Here is a 25,436-nt window from a genome sequence, read left to right on the forward strand (position 1 = left end):
GTGTCATCCTCAGCCTTGCTTCCCTGATTCTAAAAAATGGGCTGTAGTTGTTTCAGGCTTCATACCCCAACCTTATTATCCAGGACAAGAGACACCATCTCTTTCCCTGCCATTGACCACAAGAGTCATAATGCCTGTGACCTGAGCCACCTGGAGCAGGCGTCTAGCCCTGAACCATCACTCTGACCAAGGACAAGTAGCTCCTGTCTTGGCCTGAACTTGATGTAACCTGCCCATCCGTCATCCTGTCACATTGTCAAGGATACTTTCTCCTGACAGACTCAAGGTGATCGGAGCCCAGGGCTACACCTGAGGGTGGAGTCAACCAATCAAACATCGCATGGTAGCCATGCGAGGGTGACAAGGAGGACTGGACCCTAGAGAACCAGTCAACAAGTCTAATTTAGAAGAGAAGTTTGGGGAAGTCCCATAATTTGCTCTCCCTTTCCCAATAATTTTCACCTTTGCCACCTCTCCCATCCTCAACGTTATTTTCCGTGAATGTCCTCATGTGCAAATGTCTCAACTACTACAAACATGTCACGAGGCAAAAGAAAAAGAAAAACCTATGATATTGACAAAACTGCAACACAGATTTTATTGAGGACATATTCCATGCAGGGGAGATTCCTTGCCAAGAATACAAATATTAAAAAGACATGGACCTGATCTCTAAAGTCCTAAGAATTAGAAGGGAAAGGACCCTAACTGTTGGTAACAAGGGCTGGAAGTCAGGAATAGATTTGCAAGTGCAGGAAAACGTGGGGCTAATCCCAGCCAAGCAAAAACTTCTTTGACTTGTGAAGAAGGGACGGCTCACTGCAGGAAGTGACACCTGATGCCAGTGGCTCATGGAGGTTTTTGGGACTTCATTTTACTCTAAGATACTTTTGATGTTTAAGCCCCAGAATCAGGTCAGAACAACAAATTCTGCTAAATTACACTTAACTAGTCTTGACAACTGATCACTGAGCAGAAAGAAAAGACAAAAGCTGCACACAGAGACTTGCAAGTCCATCATCTGAGCTGGGTTTAGGGACGTCCTGGTCCTGGGCTGCTGGGACCTCTCTCCAAAGGGAGGCCAGTGCACTGAGGTCTCCAGTGTGATTTCCTAGGAGGAACAGATTGGAAATGCTCTGCAGCAGGTGGAGGTGAGGACTGCAGGGGGATGGTGAGGAGGAGGGCTGAGGACAGACAGAAAGGTGGGGACACAGTTGGGAGAGAGCAGAAACACGGCTCCAGACTTACCAGCGCTTCCAGAGCCAGAACACAAGACCTGCCAGAAGCACCAGGGGCACGACCACCGCCAGGAGGACCAAGCCCACGGGGCGGTGCTGCTCTGTGGGTTCGGTGCACAGAGGGTGTCAATTCCCACCCACCCCGGGTTGACCTGCACCTTCCTGGTCCCTTTTGCTCCCGTCACCCTCTGTCTCACCAACCACCCTTCCTCTTTCTCTTTTCCCATCCCTGTTCAGTGATGGACTTCACCCAACCCTTTACTTCCTCCCACATCCATAGGACCCTCACCCTTAGCTCTCCATTTCTTGGGTTCTTACATTTTTTTCCTTTATGGTCTGGAGTCCCTAGAATCCCAAATGTTTCATCTCACCCTCCTGCTCTGCTTCAGGACCACCCACCCCTTTTCCCAGCTGGACCCCTATCCTTTCTCACCCCAGTAGAGGACCATGTCCTGGCCTCCTAGACTGCTGTGTCTCACTCGGCAAGACAGGCCAGCTGCCTCTCTGGCTTCCACGTCCAAGGACGTCTGAAGATACCATGTCCCATCAGCATGGGGCAAGATGTCACCTCGCCGGGGTCCCTGGTGCTCCTCCTCACCCCGCATCCACGTCACCCATACTGGCTTTGGGTAGAAGCCAGAGACGTGGCACACGAGGAGCAGACGACCAGGACTGGGACTGGGGCCAGTGGACAGCCAGGCTTCTGGCCTCACTGCAGAGACAGGACAGGAATTCTCAGACTGAGAAGGTAGATTTCACATCGGTTTAGATACACACATCTTTCCACCTCTAGAAACCTATCACCATCATCAACTCTCTCCCTTGCCTCCTTCTCCCCTGAATTTGAGGAAATGGTGCAAATTTATGAGTGCAGATTGAGAATTCTTGGAAAGAGGAAGCAGGACTGACCTTGTCGCTGAAGATCTTCCTTTCCTGCATCAAGAAGACCCAAGAGGAAACGGGGGCAGACCTCATTAATACATGCTTGTAGCTGTAAGTTGTCCACATGTTCCTGATTGAATAGTTTGGAGACCTGCTGAGCCCTCCTTCCTCCCTTTGGAGATGGCCACCATGACATGTTCTGGAAGCTCATGAGATCTGATCCTTCATATGCAATCTTCATGAAGCCTAGTGACCGTTCCCCAACATGTAGCCCACAGCCTACTGCCACCTGTACCTGAAAGGGATCTGGGAAGAGAGATTGTGTGTTACAAGAAAGGGAGAGAGAAATAAATGAAATGACATGAGTAGAAAAAACGATGGGGGAATCAGAGGGAGAAGTTGAGCATATTGGAGGGAATGGAACAAAGTTTGGTTTGAGTGGAAGTTCAGACAGATGGGAAGTGGTGGTCACTGGAGACAGAGGTAGAGGTAAATTACTGGAGATGGAACAAATGTTTTAGGGGAAACAGGAAGGATGTGGGCAGAGAACAGGGAATAGCTCCGTGAGAGAGCTGGGATAAAATCATCTAGGGTGAAGGGAGAGCACTGGGTATAGGGAACACATAGACAAAGTTTGCTGACAGGATTGAATGGGGAGAAAAGCACATTTCAAGGATCTGTCACACAGTGAAGGAGAGGGATGTACCTGGCTAGTCCAGGGAATGGGGTAATCACAGGAGAAACTAGTGGAGAAACTCAAGCACAGCCTGAGGTCAATGAGACGAGGGGAAGTAGCAGAGAACATGCAGCTTTTCAAGATTAGGTCCTAGTTTCTGCCCCCTGAACACACGGTTTGATTCCATTTTATGATGGGAATACATGAGGTTCAGAAGCCAGTGGAGGCTCTTTCCTGGAGGAAAAAGAAACTCAAGAGACACACACCGGCCCCCTCCATCCCACCTGCCCTGAGGGAACTGAACTCACATTCAAGCTGCCATTCACTGACATGGTCCTGAAAGATCAGAGGAAGTCTGATGGAGAATGTATAAAATGACTTTTCTTCTTCCATTAGCTCCTCATTGCTGAAGTTGCTCCTGGACCAGGGCCGCAGAAAACTGAAAGCGCCCGTCTTGCTGTCCCAGCCATGAGTCTGCAGTTCATCCAGCCAAGATGAGCCCAGATTTTGTGTCCAGGAATGGTTGTAAAAGGATGTTGTCAAGATGGTTCGAAAAGAGACTGGCTCCTGGAAATCTGTGCCACAGGAACAGATAGACTGAGGAAGAGAATGGCATTGGGAAGGACAGAGAATGCAGAATTGAGGTGCCAGGGAGGCCACCAAAATCCGGAGGACAGGGAGCCATAGTTCTCTCTGGAGACATGTGCTGCCCAGGAGTCCCGAGCTTCATACCCTTCATTTAGAAGGGCAGAGGGACCTGGGGTCAGAGACGCTCAGGAAGGAACCAGGCTGACATCCCTGACTCCCCAGGTGTGTGGCGGGGAACCTACACCACAAGTGCACACACAGGTATGTGCACAAACCCACTGACACACCCACACACTCAGATTTATACATGTATGCACACACATAGATAAATATGCAAACAGACAGACATACATACATGCGGACACAGAGACTCACACACAGGGACCTATATGCACACACTTACACACACATGCAGACACACAAGCACACACATGCACACATGTGTACACACTTGCACAGACTTGCACACGTGTGCACATATGACACACATGCACACACACACACACACACACACGCTCCCACCGGGAGTCCTCACCGTCGTCAGTGTCACCACCTGGGACGAGAACCGTGAGCAAGACCAGTTGCAACAACAGCATCTTATGTGCAGATGTTCTTTCTTTCTCTCGGAAAGTGGGTCTTTGGCGTCTGTTCTCACAAACCTCCCCACACGCAGCCCCTCTCTTCTGACTTCCTTCTCAACACACACGCCTGCCTTGAGTCTCCCCGACAATGCAGATGGGCTCCGCCCTCAACCCTGGACACCTACTCAGACTCTCACTTCCCCTCCGGGTCTGACCCTCTTCTCCGCTTCCAGCTTCTCCCTGTCACCAGCCTCCATCGTGCTCCCTGAGGCCCTAATTCAAGTGCTGGGGAGCAAGTCTTGCATGGCATGGAAAAGGGACCCTACCTCTCGTGCCTTTTCTCCTCATCCAGACAGTAACCCATGAAGACACATGGCTCCCCAGCACCCAGCCCTGGAGTCTGCTGTCACCCTGTCCCTCGTGCCCTTGGGTCACTCCCTATGGTCTTCCTTCCTTGTGTCACCCCCACCCCAGCCCATTCACATCTCTGACTTCTCACTGCCTGTGTTCAAATACAAAATCAAGCAGATTGATTTGAAGGTCACCTTCCCTTAATTGGGAAGATAGGGGTCTAATCATGCAGATGACCTCCCCTCCTTGTGGGATGGAGAGGGAGAGGGTCCATGTGACAGAGGACCTTATTGGCACTGACCAGAGGATTCCTCACTGACAGGGGAAGACTTACATTTCTGGGCAAGGTTGGAACTGCACTTAGGTTAGCTGTTCAACAAGGTTTGGGGAGTTTGCCTGGCCCAAGCCACCATTTTGTGCCCATGGTTTCCTTTTTAACTCTTGCTCTATTTGCGTTTCCAGATTCCCCCATGATTGCCTGTGTAACAGTGTCAGCACCCACCAATACGCCATTATTCTGAGGGAGGAACCAGTTGCCACCACAGAGACTGTAGGACATTGAAACATCTGAAGAATTCCCTGTCTGTGTGACTTGCATTAATATACTCACGCGCCAGGGGTGCCTGGGGGACTCAGTCAGTTAAGCGTCCGACTTTGGCTCAGGTCATGATCTCGAGGTCTGTGAGTTCGAGCCCTGTGTCCAGGTCTGTGCTGACAGCTCGGAGCCTGGCACCTGCTTCAGATTCTGTGTCTCCCTCTCTCTCTGCCCCTCCCCTGCTCACACCCTCACTCACTCTCTCTCTCTCTCTCTCAAAATAATAAATATATTTTTTTTAATTTTAAATAAAAAAATTAAAAAATGTATTCACTCACCCGTCACTTAGCACCAGCCTGGATTCAAGAACCTTGCTGCACTCATGAAAATACAGTGTTCACAATGCAATCATTTTATTCCAGGCTTTTAGTCTACACTGGAGGAAAAAAACACATAAACCAAGAACTATACATTTTGGTGCGCTGAGTTGGTGTTTTCTTTCCCTTTGGTTGGTTTTTCAAAATTCCATTGAACGTACAGTGTTATATTAGTTCCAGGTGTACAATATAGCGATTGAAAAATTCTATGCATTACTTAGTGCTCATCAATATAAGGATAATCCTACTCTTCTTCACCCATTTCCCCTGTCCCCCACCCACCTCCCTTCTGGTAACCAGCAGTGTGTTCTCTATTATTAAAAGTCTGAGGGGCGCCTGGGTGGCTCAGTTGGTTAAAAGTCTTCGACTTGGGCTCAGGTCATGATCTCGGCAGTTCATGAGTTCGAGCCCTGTGTCAGGCTCTGTGCTGACAGCTCGGAGCCTGGAGCCTGCTTCAGATTCTGTGTCTTCCTCTCTCTCTGCCCCTCCCCTGCTTGCACTTTGTCTCTCTCAAAAATAAAATAAACATTAAAAAAGTCTGTCTTTTCATTAGTCCCTTTTTTCTTGTTTCATTTGTTTTGTTTCTTAAATTCCACCAATGTGTGAAATCATAGGATATTTGTCTTTCTCTGCCTTATTTCATTTACCATAATATTCTCTAGCTCCATCCATGTTGTGGCAAATGGTGAGATTTCTGTCCTTTTTGTGGCTTAGTAATACTTCCTTGTGTATATATATATTTCCTTGTACATATATATATACACCACATCTTCTTTTATTCATCTATCCATGGCCCCTTGTGTTGCTTCCGTATCTTGGCTAGTATAAATAATGCTGCAGTAAACTTCAGGCTGGATGCATCTGTTCATTATAGTGTTTTCACATTTTTGAGTAAATTTTCAGTAGTAGAATTGCTGGATCATATGCTAATTCTGTTTTTAGCTTTGGATGAACCTCTATACTGTTTCCATAGTGGTCCCATCAATTTGCACTCCCACCAAGAGTGTACCAGGGTTCCTTTTTCTCCACAACCTCACGAACACTTGTTATTTCTTATGTTTTTTTTTTAATTTTAGCCATTCCAACAGATGTGAGGTGATATCTCCTTACGGTTTTGATTTGTATTTCCCTGATGATGAGTGATAGTGACCAACTCTTCATGTGTCTGTTGGCTATCTGGATGTCTTCTTTGGAGAAATATCTGTTCATATATTCTGCCCATTTTTTTTAAATTTTTTTTAACGTTTATTTATTTTTGAGATAGAGAGAGACAGAGCATGAACGGGGGAAGGGCAGAGAGAGAGGGAGACACAGAATTGGAAGCAGGCTCCAGGCTCTGAGCCATCAGCCCAGAGCCTGACGCGGTGCTCAAACTCACAGACCGTGAGATCGTGACCTGAGCTGAAGTCGGACGCTTAACCGACTGAGCCACCCAGGCGCCCCTCTTCTGCCCATTTTTTAATTGGATTATTTGCTTTTTGGGGTGTTGAGTTGTACAAGTTCTTTATGTATTTTGGATACTAACCCTAGATCACACATATCACTAGCAAATATCTACTCACATTCAATAGATTTTCTTTTAGTTTTGTGAATAGATTTTTTACCTGTGCAGGTTTTTTTTTTATATTGGTGTAACCCCAATAGTTTGTTTTTCTTTTGTTTCCTCAGGAGACATATCTAGAAAAATATTGCTGTGTTTCTCTGCCTGGCTTATTTCACTTACCATAATACCGTCCAGTTCCATCCATGTTGCTGCAAATGGCCAGAGTTCATTCTTTCTCATTGCCAAGTATTGCCCCATTGTATATATAAACCACATCTTCTTTATCCATTCATCAGTTGATGAGCATTTAGGCTCTTTCCATAATTTGGTTATTGTTGAAAGCACTGCTATAAACATGGAAGTACATGTGCGCCTATGCATCAGCACTTCTGTATCCCTTGGATAAATCCCTAGTAGTGCTATTGCTGGGTCACAGGGTAATCCTAGGTTTTAATTTTTTGAGTAACCTCCACACTGTTTTCCAGAGCAGCTGCACCAGTTTGCATTCCCACCAACATTGCAAGAGCATTCCCATTTCTCCACATCCTGGCCAGCATCTGTAGTTTCCCGAGTTGTTGATTTTAGCCACTCTGTGTGAGGTGGTATCTCAATGTGGTTTTGATTTGTATTTCCCTGATGATAAGTGATGTTGAGCATTTCTTCATGTGTTTGTTGGCCATCTGGATGTATTCTTTGGAAAAGTGTCTATTCATGCTTTCTGCCTATTTTTTCACTGGATTATTTGTTTTATGGGTGTTGAGTTTGGTAAGTTCTTTATAGATTTTGGATACTAACCCTTTATCAGATATGTCATTTGCAAATATCTTTTCCCATTCTGTTAGTTGTCTATTGGTTTTGTTGATTGTTTTCTTTGCAGTGCAGAAACTTTTTATCTTGATGAGGTCCCAATAGTTCATTTTTGCTTTTAATTCCCTTGCCTTTGGAGATGTGTCGAGCAAGAGATTGCTGCAGCTGAGGTCAAAGAGGTTGTTGCCAGCTTTCTCCTCTAGGGTTCTGATTCTTTCCTGTCTCACATTTAGGTCTTTCATCCATTTTGAGTTTAGTTTTGTGTATGCTGTAAGAAAGTTGTCCAGTTTCATTCTTATGCATGTTGCTGTCCAGTTCTCCCAGCACCATTTGATAAAGAGACTGTCTTTTTTTTCCATTGGATACTCTTCCTGCTTTGTCAAAGACTAGTTGGCCATACATGTGTCTGTCCAATTCTTGGTTCTCTATTCTATTCCACTGGTCTATGTGTCTGTTTTTGTGTCAATACCATACTGTCTTGATGCTTACAGCTTTGTAGTAGAGGCTAAAGTCTGGGACTGTGATGCCTCCCACTTTGGTTTTCTTTTTCAATATTACTTGGGCTATTCAGGGTCTTTTTGTGGTTCCATGCAAATTTTAGGATTCTTTGTTCTAGCTTTGAGAAGGATGCCAGTGCAATTTTGATTGGTATTGCATTGAATGTGTAGATTGCTCTGGGTAGTATTGACATTTTAACAATATTAATTCTTCCAATCCATGAGCATGGAATGTTTTTCCATTTCTTTGTGTCTTCTTCAATTTTCTTCATAAGTTTTCTATAGTTTTCAGCATACGTATCTTTTACATCTTTGGTTAGGTTTATTCCTAGGTATTTTATGGTTTTTGGTGCAATTATGAATGGGATCAGTTTCTTTATTTCTCTTTCTGTTGCTTCATTATTGGTGTATAAAAATGCCACCAATTTCTGTTGCCCTCTTAATGTCCTGCTCTCACAATATAGTCACATCCCTTTTTAGGCTAATCTGTGTCTTTCTCATCATAACCTTCTTTTGGTTTCCTCCCTCTGGGACCATGCAACATAAGGATGGTTTTCCTGGAAAGAAATCTGTTCATGGCTTTCCTGGATTATTTCCTTTTTAGAATCCCTGGCCTCAATATTTTTACTCCTAATTATTGGTCTCCTACTATTTAACCTTTTTGTTCAACTTGTCTCTTCTAGAATCCAACATTTCCACATTCGAGTGATGGTTCAACAGGGATTATACCCCTACCATCAGAGAGCTCCCTCCCCCAAATACCATGAACCTGACCACCAGGGAATATTCAAATCACCTATCAGTATGTTAATATAATACCATGCTCTGGTATATAATTGCACAGAACCCCTTGTTCAACAGGAGGAAACACACAAAAAAATGAGACCTCTCCCAAAATGTCAAAGATTTGTCGTTGTGGATGTGTCAGGGGGAATGTAGAGGCCACTCTGGGTCAGCACCTGGTGTGTGGAAACCTGAGTAAGATAGAAAGGCCCACAGTGACCCCCTGGCTGAATGCCAACTGGCCCACTAGGAGACCCACCTGAAAATATCCATAAGCCCATCTGACCAATGGGTTACTCATGCCTGAACACAGGTACCAAAAACGTAAAATTCCTTGCATTCCCATGCCTGCTTATCTTCCCCCTTAACTACAGCCCCCAGCGCCACCGCCTTCTTGCCAACCATCTCTCTTGTCCTGCTCCCTGCCCTCTTGCAGTGTATTCGAGAAACTTCTATGTCCTTTTTTCTACCTTAAGTGAATTCTTTCACCACCGGCAATGCTGCCTCCTCCTGATCAGGTCACCCCCTGTTTTGCAAGCTCTTGCTTACTTAGGACAGATGTCAAGGGCTCTATAAGCCAGAAAGAATAATCCAACTACAATTGTTAACTAATGACTGAAGACTACTTGAATCCTGAGAGGTCCTGAGAGTCACAGACTTAGGAAATTTCCTGTATCTCTAGGTTTTTTCCCATTGACCTGGCCAGGGGGTCCTGACAGACTGGAGTTCAGGGTACACACCAGGGAACTGCTTCCTGGTGGTACAAGCCTGACTCCTGAGAGCAGCTCCCTCCTGAGAAGAGGAAGAGGGCCACCATTCCCCACACAGAAAGGAGCCTTAACTGGGTGTGGGGAGGGCAGAGAGCCCCACTGCCTCAGGACACAGTGAGACACAGAGTGCAACTGGGGGAAGAGGGAGTGCCAGTGGGGGAAGAGACAAGAACACACTTTGTCCCAGACTAAGAGTCTTCATCTGCTGAGCCAAAGGGGGGAACACTCAGAAGGCCCCTAGTCCACAAACTGAAACACAAAGCACCTGGATGAGGATGGGACTGGACCAGAGCAGAGGTAACACCCCCTTCTCTGTCCTAAGCAGGCCAGCCAGCAGGGAACCAAGAGCAGCTCCTGCTGGTGGGGGGACAAGAGGATGAAAATGCAACCCCTTGAGCCACATCCTGTTTGAAACAGAAAATCTCAGACCCAAAAGGATGTCATAAACTGAGTTCCCTCCCGGGGGCTTCATACCCCATCTAACTAATTTCAGTGGCCCCAGAAATGTAGCCTAAAGGAGTCAGGCAGGATATTTTTCTTTCCATCAGCACCAGTGAATCTGTCAACTAGTGCAGCTAAAACCCACTAAAAAAGATGAGGTCATGTGCATGATGAGACCCCTTGCTCTTTCCCCAAGAAAGCATGCCTGACTCCTGGAACAACCCTTCTCATTTGCTACTAATTCTCCGCCCCCACCCTCCCTCTAAGAACCTTCATTTGTACAACTCCTCTGAGTGCCGACTTGCGTGCCAAATCGGGTGACGCCCAATTCATGGATCAATTAATAAAGCCAATTAGATACTCAAATATACACGGTTGAATTTTTTTTTACTCACAGTTCTATAGTTTGCCCCGGGTGATTAAATAATACAAATTAAAAAAAAAAAAAAAAAAAAAAAGAACTGGGAGGGGAGGAGCCAAGATGGAGGAACAGCATGGAAGTTTTTTGTGTGTCTCGCGTCCACGAAATGCAGCCAGACCAACACCCAACCATCCTACACACCTAGAAAATTGATTGGAGGATTAACACAACAATCCGCACAACCTGAACCACAGAATTCAGCAGGCACGTGGCACGGAGAGGTGAAGCTGGGGAGAGAGGCCAGTGGCGGGCAGGGAGCCACTTTTGCAGGCAAAGAGAGGACGGAGACTGGGGAGGGGGGGGAGAATATGGGAAAAGCACCCCTCCCCAAAAGCAGCTGGAGAGAAAGTGGAAAATTGGAAACGGCCACAGGGACTAAACCAAAAAGGGAGAAAGGAGAAAGGAGAGGGTTTCAATTCCACTAAGACTATAAACAAGGGGAGTGCAAAGGCTGCAACTCGCAGCTCCCTACCTGGCGGTGCTCTGGTGGGAAGGGCGAATCCCCAGGAGCAGAGTGGGGTCCGGGACGTTCTCGGGCCACAAGGGGAGAAGCGGTTCCACTGCCGGAGGGACATTTGGTGGAGACTGTTGAAGCCACCTGGTCCCGGCAGACCCCAGAAAACGGCCACATTCGCTGGTGCTGGAACAGGGTCGTTAGGGGTGGACCCTGGTGCCAGATGTGTTGTGATTTCCCATCATCCCTGAAACGCTGCTGCTGCACTAGCTTGCGAAGTTTTTCTGGGCCGGGCTGGCACCTCGGGGCAGTCTTGGGGCACCAGCAGCAGCAGGGTCCAGCGGGCCTCCCTGGGTGCAGCCGACATTCGGCCATTGCTCATTTGGCCATTGCTGGGGAAGACCCTCCCGCAGAGGGGCAGAGCGGGTCAAGGCCGCAGTCCTTCGGGAGTAAGGGGCCGGGGAAAACAGCCGCGTCTGAGACAAAACTCGGGAGAGAGCTGCTGCCTGGGACCTAGTCACGGAGAGCGAAGAAGCGGGGAGTGGACGAGAGCTGAAGACGGAGGACGGCTGCGCGACTGCTGATCTGGGAGAACAGACCGGGTGACGCCATTTTTACCGCTCCCGCGCAGGCGCATACGCACCTATGAGCGCCGCAACACTCCACCCCAGTAGGCTAGCAGCGCCATCTAGTGGAGACGGGAGCCATTACACTGAGCCCCGCCCAACCGGGTCAACCTCGCTCTTCAAGGACACAAATCTCACTGCCGGCTTAGTTTATGGACTATAAAGAGCTTCATGATCTGACTTCTAGGGGAAAACGAAGTAATTTCAGTCGTATTTCAGTCTGTTAGCAGGTCCATCTATTCAATTTTCTTTCTTTTTTCTCTCTTTTACACTACTTTTTCTTGAATACAGAAATAAAAAATTCATTTTTATTTTCAATTTTTATTAAAATATTTTGCGCTAATTTTTTTTACCATATTTTTTACTTTTGTGTAAAGTTTTTCAAACTCCATACTACCTCCATCATTTTATTTTAGTCTACCTCACTGTACTCACCTTTTCAAATTTTCAAACGATTTCCTTTTTTTCTTTTTTCTCTTTTTCATTTCTTTTCTTTTTCTTGAATGCAGAAAGAGAAAAACTTTATTTTTACTTTCAATTCCTATTAAAAATATTTTCTTTAATTTTTCTACTATATTTTTTGCTATTGTATAAATTTTTTCAAATTGTATTTTACTTCAATCATTTTGTTAGTCTACTACAGTGTATTCACTTTTTCAAATTTTCAATTTCTTTTTTCTCTTTTTCCTCTTTTTTGTTTCTTTCCTTTTTCCTGAATACAGAAAGAGAAAAGTTCATTTTTATTTTTAATTTTTATTAAAAATATTTTTATTTAATTTTTTCTGCTATATTCTTTACTTTTGGGTAAATTTTTTCAAATTCTATTTTACTCCCATCACCTCACTTTAGTCTACTTCAGTGTATTCATTTTTTCAAATCCTCAAACGATTTCCTTCCCCCCCGCCTTTTTTTTGTCTAATCTGTCAAACCACTTTCAACACCCAGACCAAAACATACCTAGGATCTAGCATCATTTATTAGATTTTTGTGTGTGCGTGTGTGTGTGTGTGTGTGTGTGTTTAATTTTTTCATTTTAATATTTTTAATGTTAATTTTTCTACCTCATTAATTCCTTTTCTCCCTCCAAAATGACAAAACAAAGGAATTCACCCCAAAAGAAAGAACACGAAAAAACAACATCGAGGGATTTAACCAACACAGATATAAGCAAGATATCTGAACCAGAATTTAGAATCATGATAATAAGAATACTAGCTGCAGTCAAAAAGAGATTAGAATCCCTTTCTGCAGAGATAAAAGGGGTAAAACAATAGCCAAAATGAAATTTAAAATGCTGTAACTGAGCTGCAATCATGGATGGATGCAGCAACGGCAAGGATGGATGAAGCAGAACAGAGAATCAGCGATATAGAGGACAAACTTATAGAGAATAATGAAGCAGAAAAAAAGAGGGATCTTAAGGCAAAAGAGCACGATTTAAGAATTAGAGAAATCAGTGGCTCATTAAAAAGGAACAATATCAGAATCATAGGGGTCCCAGAAGAGGAAGAGAGATAAATAGGGGTAGAAGGATTATGTGAGCAAATCATAGCAGAAAACTTTCCTAACCTGGGGAAAGACACAGACATCAAAATCCAGGAAACACAGAGGACCCCCATTAGATTCAACAAAAACTGACAATCAACAATGCATATCATAGTCACATTCACAAAATACTCAGGCAAGGAGAGAATCATGAAAGCAGCAAGGGAAAAAAAGACCCTAACCTAAAATGGAATACCGATCAGCTTTGCAGCAGACCTATCCACAGAAACTTAGCAGGACAGAAAGGCGTGGTGGGATATATTCAGTGTGCTAAATGAGAAAAATATGCAGCCAAGAATTCTTTATCCAGTAAGGCTGTCCCTCAAAATAGAAGGAGAGATAAAAAGTTTCCCAGACAAACAAAAATTAAAGGAGTTTGTGACCGCTAAACCAGCCCTGAAAGAAATTTTAAGGGGACTCTCTGAGAGGAGAAAAGATATATATAAAAGATATATATATGTGTGTGTGTGTGTGTGTGTGTGTGTGTATATACACACACACACACAAATATATATTTATATTTATATTATTTATATTTATATTTATATTTATATCAAAAGCAACAAAGATTAGGAAGGAACAGAGAACACCACCAGAAACTCCAACTCTACAGGCATCATAATGGCAATAAATTCATATCTTTCAGTACTCACTCTAAATGTCAATGGACTCAATACTCCAATCAAAAGACATAGGGTAACAGAATGGATAAGAAAACAAGATCCATCTATATGCTGTTTACAAGAGACCCACTTTAGACCTAAAGACACCTTCAGATTGAAAATCAGGGGATGGAGAACCATCTATCATGCTAATGGTCAATAAAAGAAAGCCAGAGTAGCCATACTTACATCAGACGATCTAGACTTTAAAATAAAGACTGAATCAGGAGATGCAGAAGGGAATTATATCATAACCAAGGGGTCTATCCATCAAGAAGACCTAACAATTGTAAACATTTATGCGCCAAATGTGTTAGCACCCAAATATATAAATCAATCACAAACAAAAAGAAACTCATTGATAGTAATACCATAATACTAGGAGACTTCAACACCCCACTCACAGCAATGGACAGATCATCTGATCAAAAAATCCACAAGGAAACAATGGCTTTGAATGACACACTGGACCAGATGGACTTAACAGATATATTCAGAACATTTCATCCTAAAGCAGCAGAATATACATTCTTCCCCAGTGCACATGGAACATTCTCCAGAATAGACCACGTACTGGGACACAAATCAACCCTCAGCAAGTACAAAAACATGGAGATCATACCATGCATATTTTCAGTCCACAACACTATGACACTCAAAATGAACCATAAGAAAAAATTTGGAAAGGTAACACATACTTGGAGACTGAAGAACATCCTACTAAAGAATTAATGGGCTAACCAAGCAGTTAAAGAGGAAATGAAGAAGTATATGGAAGTGAATGAAAATGATAATACCACAACCCCAAATCTCTGGGACGCAGCCAAGGGGGTCATAGGAGGAAAGTATATAGCAATCCAGGCCTTCCTAAAGAAGGAAGAAAGATCTCAGATACACAACCTAACCTTACGCCTTAAGGAGCTGGAAAAAAGAACAGCAAATAAAACCCCAAACCTGCAGAAGACAGGAAATAATAAAGATTAGAGCAGAAAGTAATGCTATCGAAACCAAAACAAAAAACAAAACAGTAGAATAGATCAATGAATCCAGAAGCTGGTTCTTTGAAAGAATTAACAAAATTGATAAACCACTAGCCACTTTGAGCAAAAAGAAAAAGGGAAAGGACCCAAATAAATGAAATCAAGAATGAAAGAGAAGAGATCACAACCAACACAGCAGGAATTAAAACAATAATAAGAGAATACTATGAGCAATTATATGCCAATAAAATGGGCAATCTGGAAGAAAGGGGCCAATTCCTAGAAACATATACACTGCCAAAACGGAAACAGGAAGAAATAGAAAATTTGAACAGACCCATAACCAGGAAGGAAATCGAATTAGTAATCCAAAATCTGCCAAAAAACAAGAGTCCAGGGCCAGATGGCTTTCCAGGGGAATTCTAGCAAACAATTAAGGGAGAGTTAACACCTATTCTCTTAAAGCTGCTCCAAAAAATAGAAATGGAAGGAAAACTTCCAAACGCTTTCTACAAAGCCAGATTACCTTGATTCCAAAACCAGACAGAGACCCCACTAAAAAGGAGAACCATAGACCAATTACCCTGATGAACATGGATGCAAAAATCCTCAACAAGGTATTAGCCAACCAGATCCAACAATACATTAACAAAATTATTCACCACGACCAAGTGGGATTTATACCTGGGATGCAGGGCTGGTTCAACATCCACAAAACAATTAACGTGATTCATCACATCAAGAAAAGAAAGGACAAGAACCATATGATCCTCTCAATAGATTCAAAGAAAGCATTTGACAACATACAGCATGCTTTCTTGATAAAATCCCCCAAGAAAGTAGGGATAGAAGGAGCATACCTCGAGATCATAAAAGCCACATATGAACGACCCAACACTAATATCATCCTCAATGGGGAAAAACTGAGAGCTTTCCCCCTAAGGTCAGGAACAAGGCAGGGATGTCCACTCTCGCCACTGTTATTCAACATAGTATTGGAAGTCTTAGCCTCAGCAATCAGACAACACAAGGAAATAAAATGCATCCAAACCGGCCAGAAGGAGGTCACACTTTCACTCTTCGCAGATGACACGATACTGTATATGGAAAACCCAAAAGATTCCAACAGAAAACTGCTAGAATTGATTCATGAATTCAGCAAAGTTGCAAGATATAAAATCAACACACAGATATCGGTTGCATTCCTATACACCAACAATGAAGCGACAGAAAGAGAAATCAAGGAACCGATCCCATTTACAGTTGCACAAAAAACCATAAAATACCTAGGAATAAATCTAACCAAAGAGGTGACAAATCTATGCGCTGAAAACTATAGACAGCTTATGAAAGAAATTGAAGAAGACACAAAAACATGGAAAAAGAGTCCATGCTGCTGGATAGGAAGAACACATTTTGTTAAAATGTCGATACTACACAAAGCAATCTACATATTCAATGCAATCCCTATCAAAATAACACCAGCATTCTTCACAGAGCTAGAACAAATAATCCTAAAATTTGTATGGAGCCAGAAAAGACCCCAAATAGCCAAAGCGATCTTGAAAAAGAAAACCAAAGCAGGAGGCATCACAATCCCATACTTCAAGCTATACTACAAAGCTGTAATCATCAAGACCATATGCTACTGGCGCAAGAACAGACACTCAGATCAATGGAACAGAATAGCGAACCCAGAAATGGACCCACAAACGTATGGCCAACTAATTTTTGACAAAGCAGGAAAGAATATCCAATGGAAGAAAGACAGTCTCTTCAGCAAGCGGTGCTGGGAAAACTGGACAGCAACATGCAGAAGAATGAACCCGGACCACTTTCTTACACCATACACAAAAACAAACTCAAAATGGATAAAAGACCTCAATGTAAAACAGGAAGCCATCAAAACCCTCGAGGAGAAAGCAGGCAAAAAACCTCTTTGATCTTGGCCGCAGCAACTTCTTACTCAACACGTCTCTGGAGCCAAGAGAAACAAAAGCAAAAATGAACTACTGGGAGCTCATCAAAATAAAAAGCTTCTGCACAGCAAAGGAAACAATCAGTAAAACTAAAAGGCAACCGACAGAATGGGAGAAGATATTGGCAGATGACATACCTGATAAAGGGTTAGTATCCAAAATCTATAAAGAACTTTTCAAACTCAACACCCAAAAAACAAATAATCCAGTGAAGAAATGGGCAAAAGACATGAATAGACTCTTCTCCAAAGAAGACATCCAGATGGCCAACCGACACATGAAAAATGTTCAACATCACTCATCATCAGGGAAATACAAGTCAAAACCACTATGAGATACCACCTTACACCTGTCAGAATGGCTAACATTAACAAGAACAGATGTTGCCAAGGATTCGGAGAAAGAGGATCTCTTTTGCATTGTTGGTGGGAATGCAAGCTGGTGCAACCACTCTGGAAAACGGTATGGAGGTTTCTCAAAAATACTAAAAATAGAGCTACCCTACGACTCAGCAATTGCACTGCTAGGCATTTATCCATGGGATACAGGTGTGCTGTTTCGAAGGGACACATGCACCCCCATGTTTATAGCAGCATTATCAACAGTAGCCAGAGTATGGAAAGAGCCCAAATGTCCATCAATGGATGAATGGATAAAGAAGATCTGGTATACATATACAATGGAGTATTACTCGGCAATCAAAAAGAATGAAATCTAGGGGCGCCTGGGTGCCGCAGTCGGTTAAGCGTCCGACTTCAGCCAGGTCACGATCTCGCGGTCCGTGAGTTCGAGCCCCGCGTCAGGCTCTGGGCTGATGGCTCGGAGCCTGGAGCCTGCTTCCGATTCTGTGTCGCCCTCTCTCTCTCTGCCCCTCCCCCGTTCATGCTCTGTCTCTCTCTGTCCCAAAAATAAATAAACGTTGAAAAAAAAAAAAAGAATGAAATCTTGCCATTTGCAACTTTCTTTCTCTCAGAAAGTGGGTCTTTGGCATCTGTCCTAACAAACCTCCACACACACAGCCCCTCTCTTCTGACTTCCTTCTCAACACACGTCTTCCCTGAGTCTCCGCGACAATGCAAATGGGCTCCGCCCTCAACCCTGGACACCTACTCAGACTCTCACTTCTCCTCCAGGTCTGACCCTCCTCTCCAGCTTCCAGCTTCTCCCTGTCACCTGCCTCCATCCTGATCCCTGAGGCCCTAGTTCAGGTGCTGCAGAACAAGTCTTGTGTGGCATGGAAAAGGGACCCTACCTCTCGTGCCTTTTCTCCTCCTCAAGGCGGTAACTCATGAACATGGCTCCCCAGCATCCAGCCCTGGACCCTCCCTTCACCCTGTCTCTCCAGTCCTTGGGACACTGCCCAAGAACTTCCTTCGTGTCTCACCCCCAACCCACCTGATTAGTGTTAGTGGTCTTCTGTTTGGTTGTTGTTGTTGTTGTTTTAATTCCAGTATAGTTAACATACAGTGTTATATTAGTTTTACGTGTACAATAGAGTGATTCAGCACCTCTACACATTACTCAGTGCTCATCAATATAAGGGTAATCTTAATCTCCTTCACCTACTTCACCCACCTGCCACCCACATCCTCCTTGGAAACCAGCAGTGTGTTCTCTATAGTTCAGGGTCCAGTTCTTTTTGTTCTTATCTCTTTTTTGTTATTTGTTTCTCGTTTCTTAAATTCCATGTATAAGTGGAATCATATGCTATTTGTCTTTCTCTTACTGACTTCTTTCACTTACCATCATATTTTCTAGATCCATCCATGCGGTTGCGAATGGAAAGATTTCGCTCCTTGTTACAGCTAGTGATATTCCACTGTATGTGTATACCACATCATATTTGTCCATTCATCTACCAATGGACACTTGTGCTGCTTCCATATCTTGGCTATTGTACGTAATGCTGCAATAAACATAAGGGTGCGTGTATATTTTCAAATTGCTGTTTTTGTATTATTTGGGTACGTATACAGTAGTAGAATTAATGGATCATTTGGCAATTCTGCTTTGAGTTTTTTGAGGAACCTCAATACTGTTTCCCTTTGTGGCTGTACCAATTTGCACTCCCACCAGCAGGGTGCAACTTCCTTTTTCTCCACATCTTCCCTAACACTTGTTTCTTCTGTGTTTGAATTTAGTCACTCTGACTGGTGTGAGGTGATTTCTTGTGGTTTTGTTTTTCATTTCCCTGATGATTAGTGATGTTGAGCATCTTTTCATCATCTTTTCAGGGGTTTGTTGGCCATCTGGATGTCTTCTTGGGAGAAATGTCTGTTCATGTCTCCTGCACACTTTTAAATTGGATTTTTTTGTTTTATTTGGTGCTGAGTTGTACAAATTCCTTATATATTTTGGATGCTAACCCTTTATTGACTATGTTATTAGCAAATATCTACTATCATCAGTACATTTTCTTTCATTTCTTGATTATTTCCTTTGCTGTCCAGAAGCTTTTTATTTAGATGTAGTTCTAATATGTAATTTTTGCTTTTGTTTCCATTGCCTCAGGAGGCATTTATAGAAAAATATTGCTGCAGTTGATGCCAGAGATCTTACTGCCTAGACTCACTTCTGGATTTTTTATGCTTTCAGTTCTCACACTTGGGTTCTTAATCGAGTTTGAGTTTACTTTTGTGTATCGTGTAAGAATTGGTCCAGGTTCTTTCTTTTGCATGTTGCTGCCCAGTTTACCCAACGCCATTTTTTTAATACTGTAATTTTTATTTATTTTTTAAACTTTTTTATTTTTTATGTTTTTAAATATACATCCAAATTAGTTAGCATACAGTGCAACAGTGATTTCAAGAGTAGATTCCTTAATGCCCCTTACCCAATTAGCCCATCCCCCCTCCCACAACCCCTCCAGTAACCCTCTGTTTGTTCTCCATATTCAAGAGTCTCTTCTGTTTTGTCCCCCTCCTTGTTTTTAATAATTTTTTTTTACGTTTTTATTTATTTTTGAGAGACAGAGCACAAGTGGGGAAGGAGCAGAGAGAGAATGAGACACAGAATCAGAAGCAGGCTCCAGGCTCTGAACTGTCAGCGCAGAGCCAGATGCAGGGCTCAAACTCACAAACTGTGAGATCACGACCTGAGCCAAAGTCGGATGCTTAACCGACTGAGCCAACCAGGCGCCCCCCCCCCCATTGTTTTTATATATTTTTGTTTCCCTTCCCTTATGTGCATCTGTTTTGTCTCTTAAAGTCCTCATATGAGTGAAGTCACATGATTTTTGTCTTTCTCTGACTAATTTCACTTAGCATAATACCCTCCAGTTCCATCCACGTAGTGGCAAATGAAAAGATTTTATTCTTTTTGATTGCTGAGTAATACTCCACATCTTCTTTATCCATTCATCCATCGGTGGACATTTGGGCTCTTTCCATACTTTGGCTATTGTTGATAGTGCTGCTGTAAACATGGGGGTGCATGTGTCCCTTTGAAACAGAACACCTGTATCCCATGGATAAATGCCTAGCAGTGCAATTTCTGGGTCCTAGGAAAGTTCTATTTTTAGTTTTTTGAGGAAACTCCATACCGTTTTCCAGAGTGGCTGCACCAGCTTGCATTCCCACCAACAATGCAAAAGAGATCCTCTTTCTCCGCATCCTCGGCAACATCTGTTCTTGCCTGAGTTGTTAATGTTAGCCATGGTAACACAGCCACTACAGGTATAAGGTGGTATCTCATGGTAGTTTTGACTTGTATTTCCCTGATGATGAGTGATGTTGAACATTTTTCATGTGTCGGTTGGCCACCTGGATGTCTTCTTTGGAGAAGAGTCTATTCATGTCTTTTGCCCATTTCTTCACTGGATTATTTGTTTTTTGGGTGTTGAGTTTGAAAAGTTCTTTATAGATTTTGGATACTAACCCTTTATCAGGTATATCATCTGCCAATATCTTCTCCCATTCTGTCGGTTGCCTTTTAGTTTTACTGATTGTTTCCTTTGCTGTGCAGAAGCTTTTTATTTTGATGAGCTCCCAGTAGTTCATTTTTGCTTTTGTTTCTCTTGGCTCCAGAGACGTGTTGAGTAAGAAGTTGCTGCGGCCAAGATCAAAGAGGTTTTTTGCCTGCTTTCTCCTCGAGGGTTTTGATGGCTTCCTGTTTTACATTGAGGTCTTTTATCCATTTTGAGTTTGTTTTTGTGTATGGTGTAAGAAAGTGGTCCGGGTTCATTCTTCTGCATGTTGCTCTCCAGTTTTCCCAGCACCACTTGCTGAAGAGACTGTCTTTCTTCCATTGGATATTCTTTCCTGCTTTGTCAAAAATTAGTTGGCCATACGTTTGTGGGTCCATTTCTGGGTTCGCTATTCTGTTCCATTGATCTGAGTGTCTGTTCTTGCGCCAGTAGCATATGGTCTTGATGATTACAGCTTTGTAGTATAGCTTGAAGTGTGGGATTGTGATGCCTCCTGCTTTGGTTTTCTTTTTCAAGATCGCTTTGGCTATTTGGGGTCTTTTCTGGCTCCATACAAGTTGTAGGATTATTTGTTCTAGCTCTGTGAAGAATGCTGGTGTTATTTTGATAGGGATTGCATTGAATATGTAGATTGCTTTGTGTAGTATCGACATTTTAACAAAATGTGTTCTTCCTATCCAGCAGCATGGACTCTTTTTCCATGTTTTTGTGTCTTCTTCAATTTCTTTCATAAGCTGTCTATAGTTTTCAGTGCATAGATTTGTCACCTCTTTGGTTAGATTTATTCCTAGGTATTTTATGGTTTTTTGTGCAACTGTAAATGGGATCGGTTCCTTGATTTCTCTTTCTGTCGCTTCATTGTTGGTGTATAGGAATGCAACCGATATCTGTGTGTTGATTTTATATCTTGCAACTTTGCTGAATTCATGAATCAATTCTAGCAGTTTTCTGTTGGAATCTTTTGGGTTTTCCATATACAGTATCCTGTCATCTGAGAAGAGTGAAAGTGTGACCTCCTTCTGGCCGATTTGGATGCCTTTTATTTCCTTGTGTTGTCTGATTGCTGAGGCTAAGACTTCCAATACTATGTTGAATAACAGTGGCGAGAGTGGACATCCCTGCCTTGTTCCTGACCTTAGGGGGAAAGCTCTCAGTTTTTCCCCATTGAGGATGATATTAGTGTTGGGTCGTTCATATGTGGCTTTTATGATCTCGAGGTATGCTCCTTCTATCCCTACTTTCTTGGGGGATTTTATCAAGAAAGCATGCTGTATGTTGTCAAATGCTTTCTTTGAATCTATTGAGAGGATCATATGGTTCTTGTCCTTTCTTTTCTTGATGTGATGAATCATGTTAATTGTTTTGTGGATGTTGAACCAGCCCTGCATCCCAGGTATAAATCCCACTTGGTCGTGGTGAATAATTTTGTTAATGTATTGTTGGATCTGGTTGGCTAATACCTTGTTGAGGATTTTTGCATCCATGTTCATCAGGGTAATTGGTCTATGGTTCTCCTTTTTAGTGGGGTCTCTGTCTGGTTTTGGAATCAAGGTAATCTGGCTTTGTAGAAAGCGTTTGGAAGTTTTCCTTCCATTTCTATTTTTTGGAGCAGCTTTAAGAGAATAGGTGTTAACTCTCCCTTAATTGTTTGCTAGAATTCCCCTGGAAAGCCATCTGGCCCTGGACTCTTGTTTTTTGGCAGATTTTGGATTACTAATTCGATTTCCTTCCTGGTTATGGGTCTGTTCAAATTTTCTATTTCTTCCTGTTTCCGTTTTGGCAGTGTATATGTTTCTAGGAATTGGCCCCTTTCTTCCAGATTGCCCATTTTATTGGCATATAATTGCTCATAGTATTCTCTTATTATTGTTTTAATTCCTGCTGTGTTGGTTGTGGTCTCTCCTCTTTCATTCTTGATTTCATTTATTTGGGTCCTTTCCCTTTTTCTTTTTGCTCAAAGTGGCTAGTGGTTTATCAATTTTGTTAATTCTTTCAAAGAACCAGCTTCTGGATTCATTGATCTATTCTACTGTTTTGTTTTTTGTTTTGGTTTCGATAGCATTACTTTCTGCTCTAATCTTTATTATTTCCCGTCTTCTGCAGGTTTGGGGTTTTATTTGCTGTTCTTTTTTCCAGCTCCTTAAGGCATAAGGTTAGGTTGTGTATCTGAGATCTTTCTTCCTTCTTTAGGAAGGCCTGGATTGCTATATACTTTCCTCCTATGACCCCCTTGGCTGCGTCCCAGAGATTTTGGGTTGTGGTATTATCATTTTCATTCACTTCCATATACTTCTTCATTTCCTCTTTAACTGCTCGGTTAGCCCATTAATTCTTTAGTAGGATGTTCTTCAGTCTCCAAGTATGTGTTACCCTTCCAAATTTTTTCTTATGGTTCATTTTGAGTGTCATAGTGTTGTGGGCTGAAAATATGCATGGTATGATCTCCATGTTTTTGTACTTGCTGAGGGTTGATTTGTGTCCCAGTACGTGGTCTATTCTGGAGAATGTTCCATGTGCACTGGGGAAGAATGTATATTCTGCTGCTTTAGGATGAAATGTTCTGAATATATCTGTTAAGTCCATCTGGTCCAGTGTGTCATTCAAAGCCATTGTTTCCTTGTGGATTTTTTGATCAGATGATCTGTCCATTGCTGTGAGTGGGGTGTTGAAGTCTCCTAGTATTATGGTATTACTATCAATGAGTTTCTTTTTGTTTGTGATTGATTTATATATTTGGGTGTTAACACATTTGGCGCATAAATGTTTACAATTGTTAGGTCTTCTTGATGGATAGACCCCTTGGTTATGATATAATTCCCTTCTGCATCTCTTGATACAGTCTTTATTTTAAAGTCTAGATCGTCTGATGTAAGTATGGCTACTTTGGCTTTCTTTTGTTGACCATTAGCATGATAGATGGTTCTCCATCCCCTTATTTTCAATCTGAAGGTGTCTTTAGGTCTAAAGTGGGTCTCTTATAAACAGCATATAGATAGGTCTTGTTTTCTTATCCATTCTGTTACCCTATGTCTTTTGATTGGAGCATTGAGTCCATTGACGTTTAAAGTGAGTACTGAAAGATATGAATTTATTGCCATTATGATGCTTGTAAAGTTGGTGGTGTTCTCTGGTCCTTTCTAACCTTTGTTGCTTTTGGTATTTATTTATTTATTTATTTATTTATTTATTTATTTATTTATATTTTCATCTTTTCTCCCCTCAGAGAGTCCCCCTTAAAATTTTTTGCACGGCTGGTTTAGTGGTCACAAGCTCTTTTAGTTTTTGTTTGTGTGGGAAAATTTTTATCTCTCCTTCTATTTTGAATGACAGCCTTGCTGGATAAAGAATTCTTGGCTGCATATTTTCTGATGTAGGACACTGAACATATCCTGCCGCGCCTTTCTGGCCTGCCAAGTTTCTGTGGATAGGTCTGCTGCAAATCTGATCTGTCTTCCCTTGTGGGTTAGGGCCTTTTTTTTTCCCTTGCTGCTTTCATGATTCTCTCCTTGCCCGAGCATTTTGTGAATTTGACTATGATATGTCTTGTTGATGGTAGGGTTTTGTTGAATCTAATGGGGGTCCTCTGTGTTTCCTGGATTTTGATGTCTGTGTCTTTCCCCAGGTTAGGAAAGTTTTCCACTATGATTTGCTCACATAACCCTTCTACCCCTATTTATCTCTCTTCCTCTTCTGGGACCCCTATGATTCTGATATTGTTCCTTTTCTTTTTTTAATTTTTTTTAACGTTTATTCATTTTTGAGACAGAGAGAGACAGAGCATGAACGGGGGAGCGTCAGAGAGAGAGGGAGACACAGCATCTGAAACAGGCTCCAGGTTCTGAGCTGTCAGCACAGAGTCCGGCGTGGGGCTCTTACTCATGGACCACGAGATCATGACCTGAGCCGAAGTCAGACGCTCAACCAAATGAGCCACCCAGGCGCCCCTGATGTTGTTCCTTTTTAATGAGTCACTGATATCTCTAATTGCTAAATCATGCTTTTTTGCCTTAATATCCCTCTTTTTTCCTGCTTCATAATTCTCTATAAGTTTGTCCTCTACATCGGTGATTCTCTGTTCTGCCTCATCCATCCTTGCCTCTGCTGCATGTATCCATGATTGCAGCTCAGTTACAACATCTTAAATTTCATTTTGGCTATGTTGTTACTCCTTTTATGTCTGCAGAAAGGGATTCTAATCTATTTTTGACTGCAGCTAGTATTCTTACTATTGTGATTCTAAATTTTGGTTCAGACATCTTGCTTGTATCTGTGTTGGTTAAATCCCTGGATGTCGTTTCTTCGTGCTCTTTCTTTTTGGGTGAATTCCTTCATTTTGTCATTTTGGAGAGAGAAAAGGAATTAATGAGGTAGAAAAATTAACATTAAAAATATTAAAATGAAAAAATTAAACACACACACACACATACACACAAAATCTAATAAATGATGCTAGATCCTAGGTGTGTTTTGGTCTGGATGTTGACATGGTTTCACAGATTAGAGGAAAAAAATGTTGAGGGGGAAGGAAATTGTTTGAGAATTTGAAAAAATGAATGCATTGAAGTAGACTAAAATGAGATGATGGGAGTAAAATAGGATATGAATAAATTTACAGAGAAGTAAAGATTATAGTAGAAAAAAATTAAAGAAAATATTTTTAATAAAACTTAAAAATGAAAATGAATTTTTCTCTTTCTGTATCAAGAAAAAAGAAAAGAAGTGAAAAGAGAAAAAATAGGAAAAAGAAAGAAATCATTTGAAAATTTGAAAAAGGG

The 25,436-nt window shown here is 42.3% G+C and overlaps 2 protein-coding genes across 3 annotated transcripts in view; both read right to left on the reverse strand.

The window, feature by feature from the left end:
* Positions 1-25,436, reverse strand: part of LOC105260178 (T-cell surface glycoprotein CD1a-like) — a 112,993-nt gene that overhangs the window by 57,463 nt on the left and 30,094 nt on the right. The window lies entirely within an intron of this gene.
* On the reverse strand, positions 575-4,467 carry LOC105259666 (T-cell surface glycoprotein CD1a-like). 2 transcript variants are annotated; one of them, XM_011291099.4, is made up of 6 exons: positions 3,920-4,459; positions 3,105-3,371; positions 2,148-2,426; positions 1,672-1,950; positions 1,249-1,339; positions 575-1,111 (listed from the first exon to the last, which is right to left on the reverse strand). In XM_011291099.4, the coding sequence occupies exons 1-6, from the start codon at positions 3,978-3,980 to the stop codon at positions 1,033-1,035; spliced, it is 1,056 nt and encodes a 351-aa protein (XP_011289401.3). In that variant the 5' UTR covers positions 3,981-4,459; the 3' UTR covers positions 575-1,032. The 2 variants fall into 2 exon arrangements, with proteins under 2 accessions (XP_011289401.3, XP_044904697.1); XM_045048762.1 differs by lacking the exon at positions 1,249-1,339 and having other exon boundaries at positions 3,920-4,467.

The sequence above is a fragment of the Felis catus genome, chromosome F1 (assembly GCF_018350175.1).
Source record: "Felis catus isolate Fca126 chromosome F1, F.catus_Fca126_mat1.0, whole genome shotgun sequence".
Lineage (NCBI taxonomy): Eukaryota > Metazoa > Chordata > Mammalia > Carnivora > Felidae > Felis > Felis catus.

Excerpts from the sequence above, each read along its gene's own strand:
- LOC105259666 (XM_011291099.4), bottom strand. The coding sequence starts at position 3,980 with ATGCTGTTGTTGCAACTGGTCTTGCTCACGGTTCTCGTCCCAGGTGGT. Across the intron at positions 2,427-3,104 it reads CAGTGAATGGCAGCTTGAAT|ATCCCTTTCAGGTACAGGTG; the intron begins GTGAGTTCAGTT and ends CTCTCTTCCCAG. Across the intron at positions 1,951-2,147 it reads GGAAGATCTTCAGCGACAAG|TGAGGCCAGAAGCCTGGCTG; the intron begins GTCAGTCCTGCT and ends CTGTCTCTGCAG.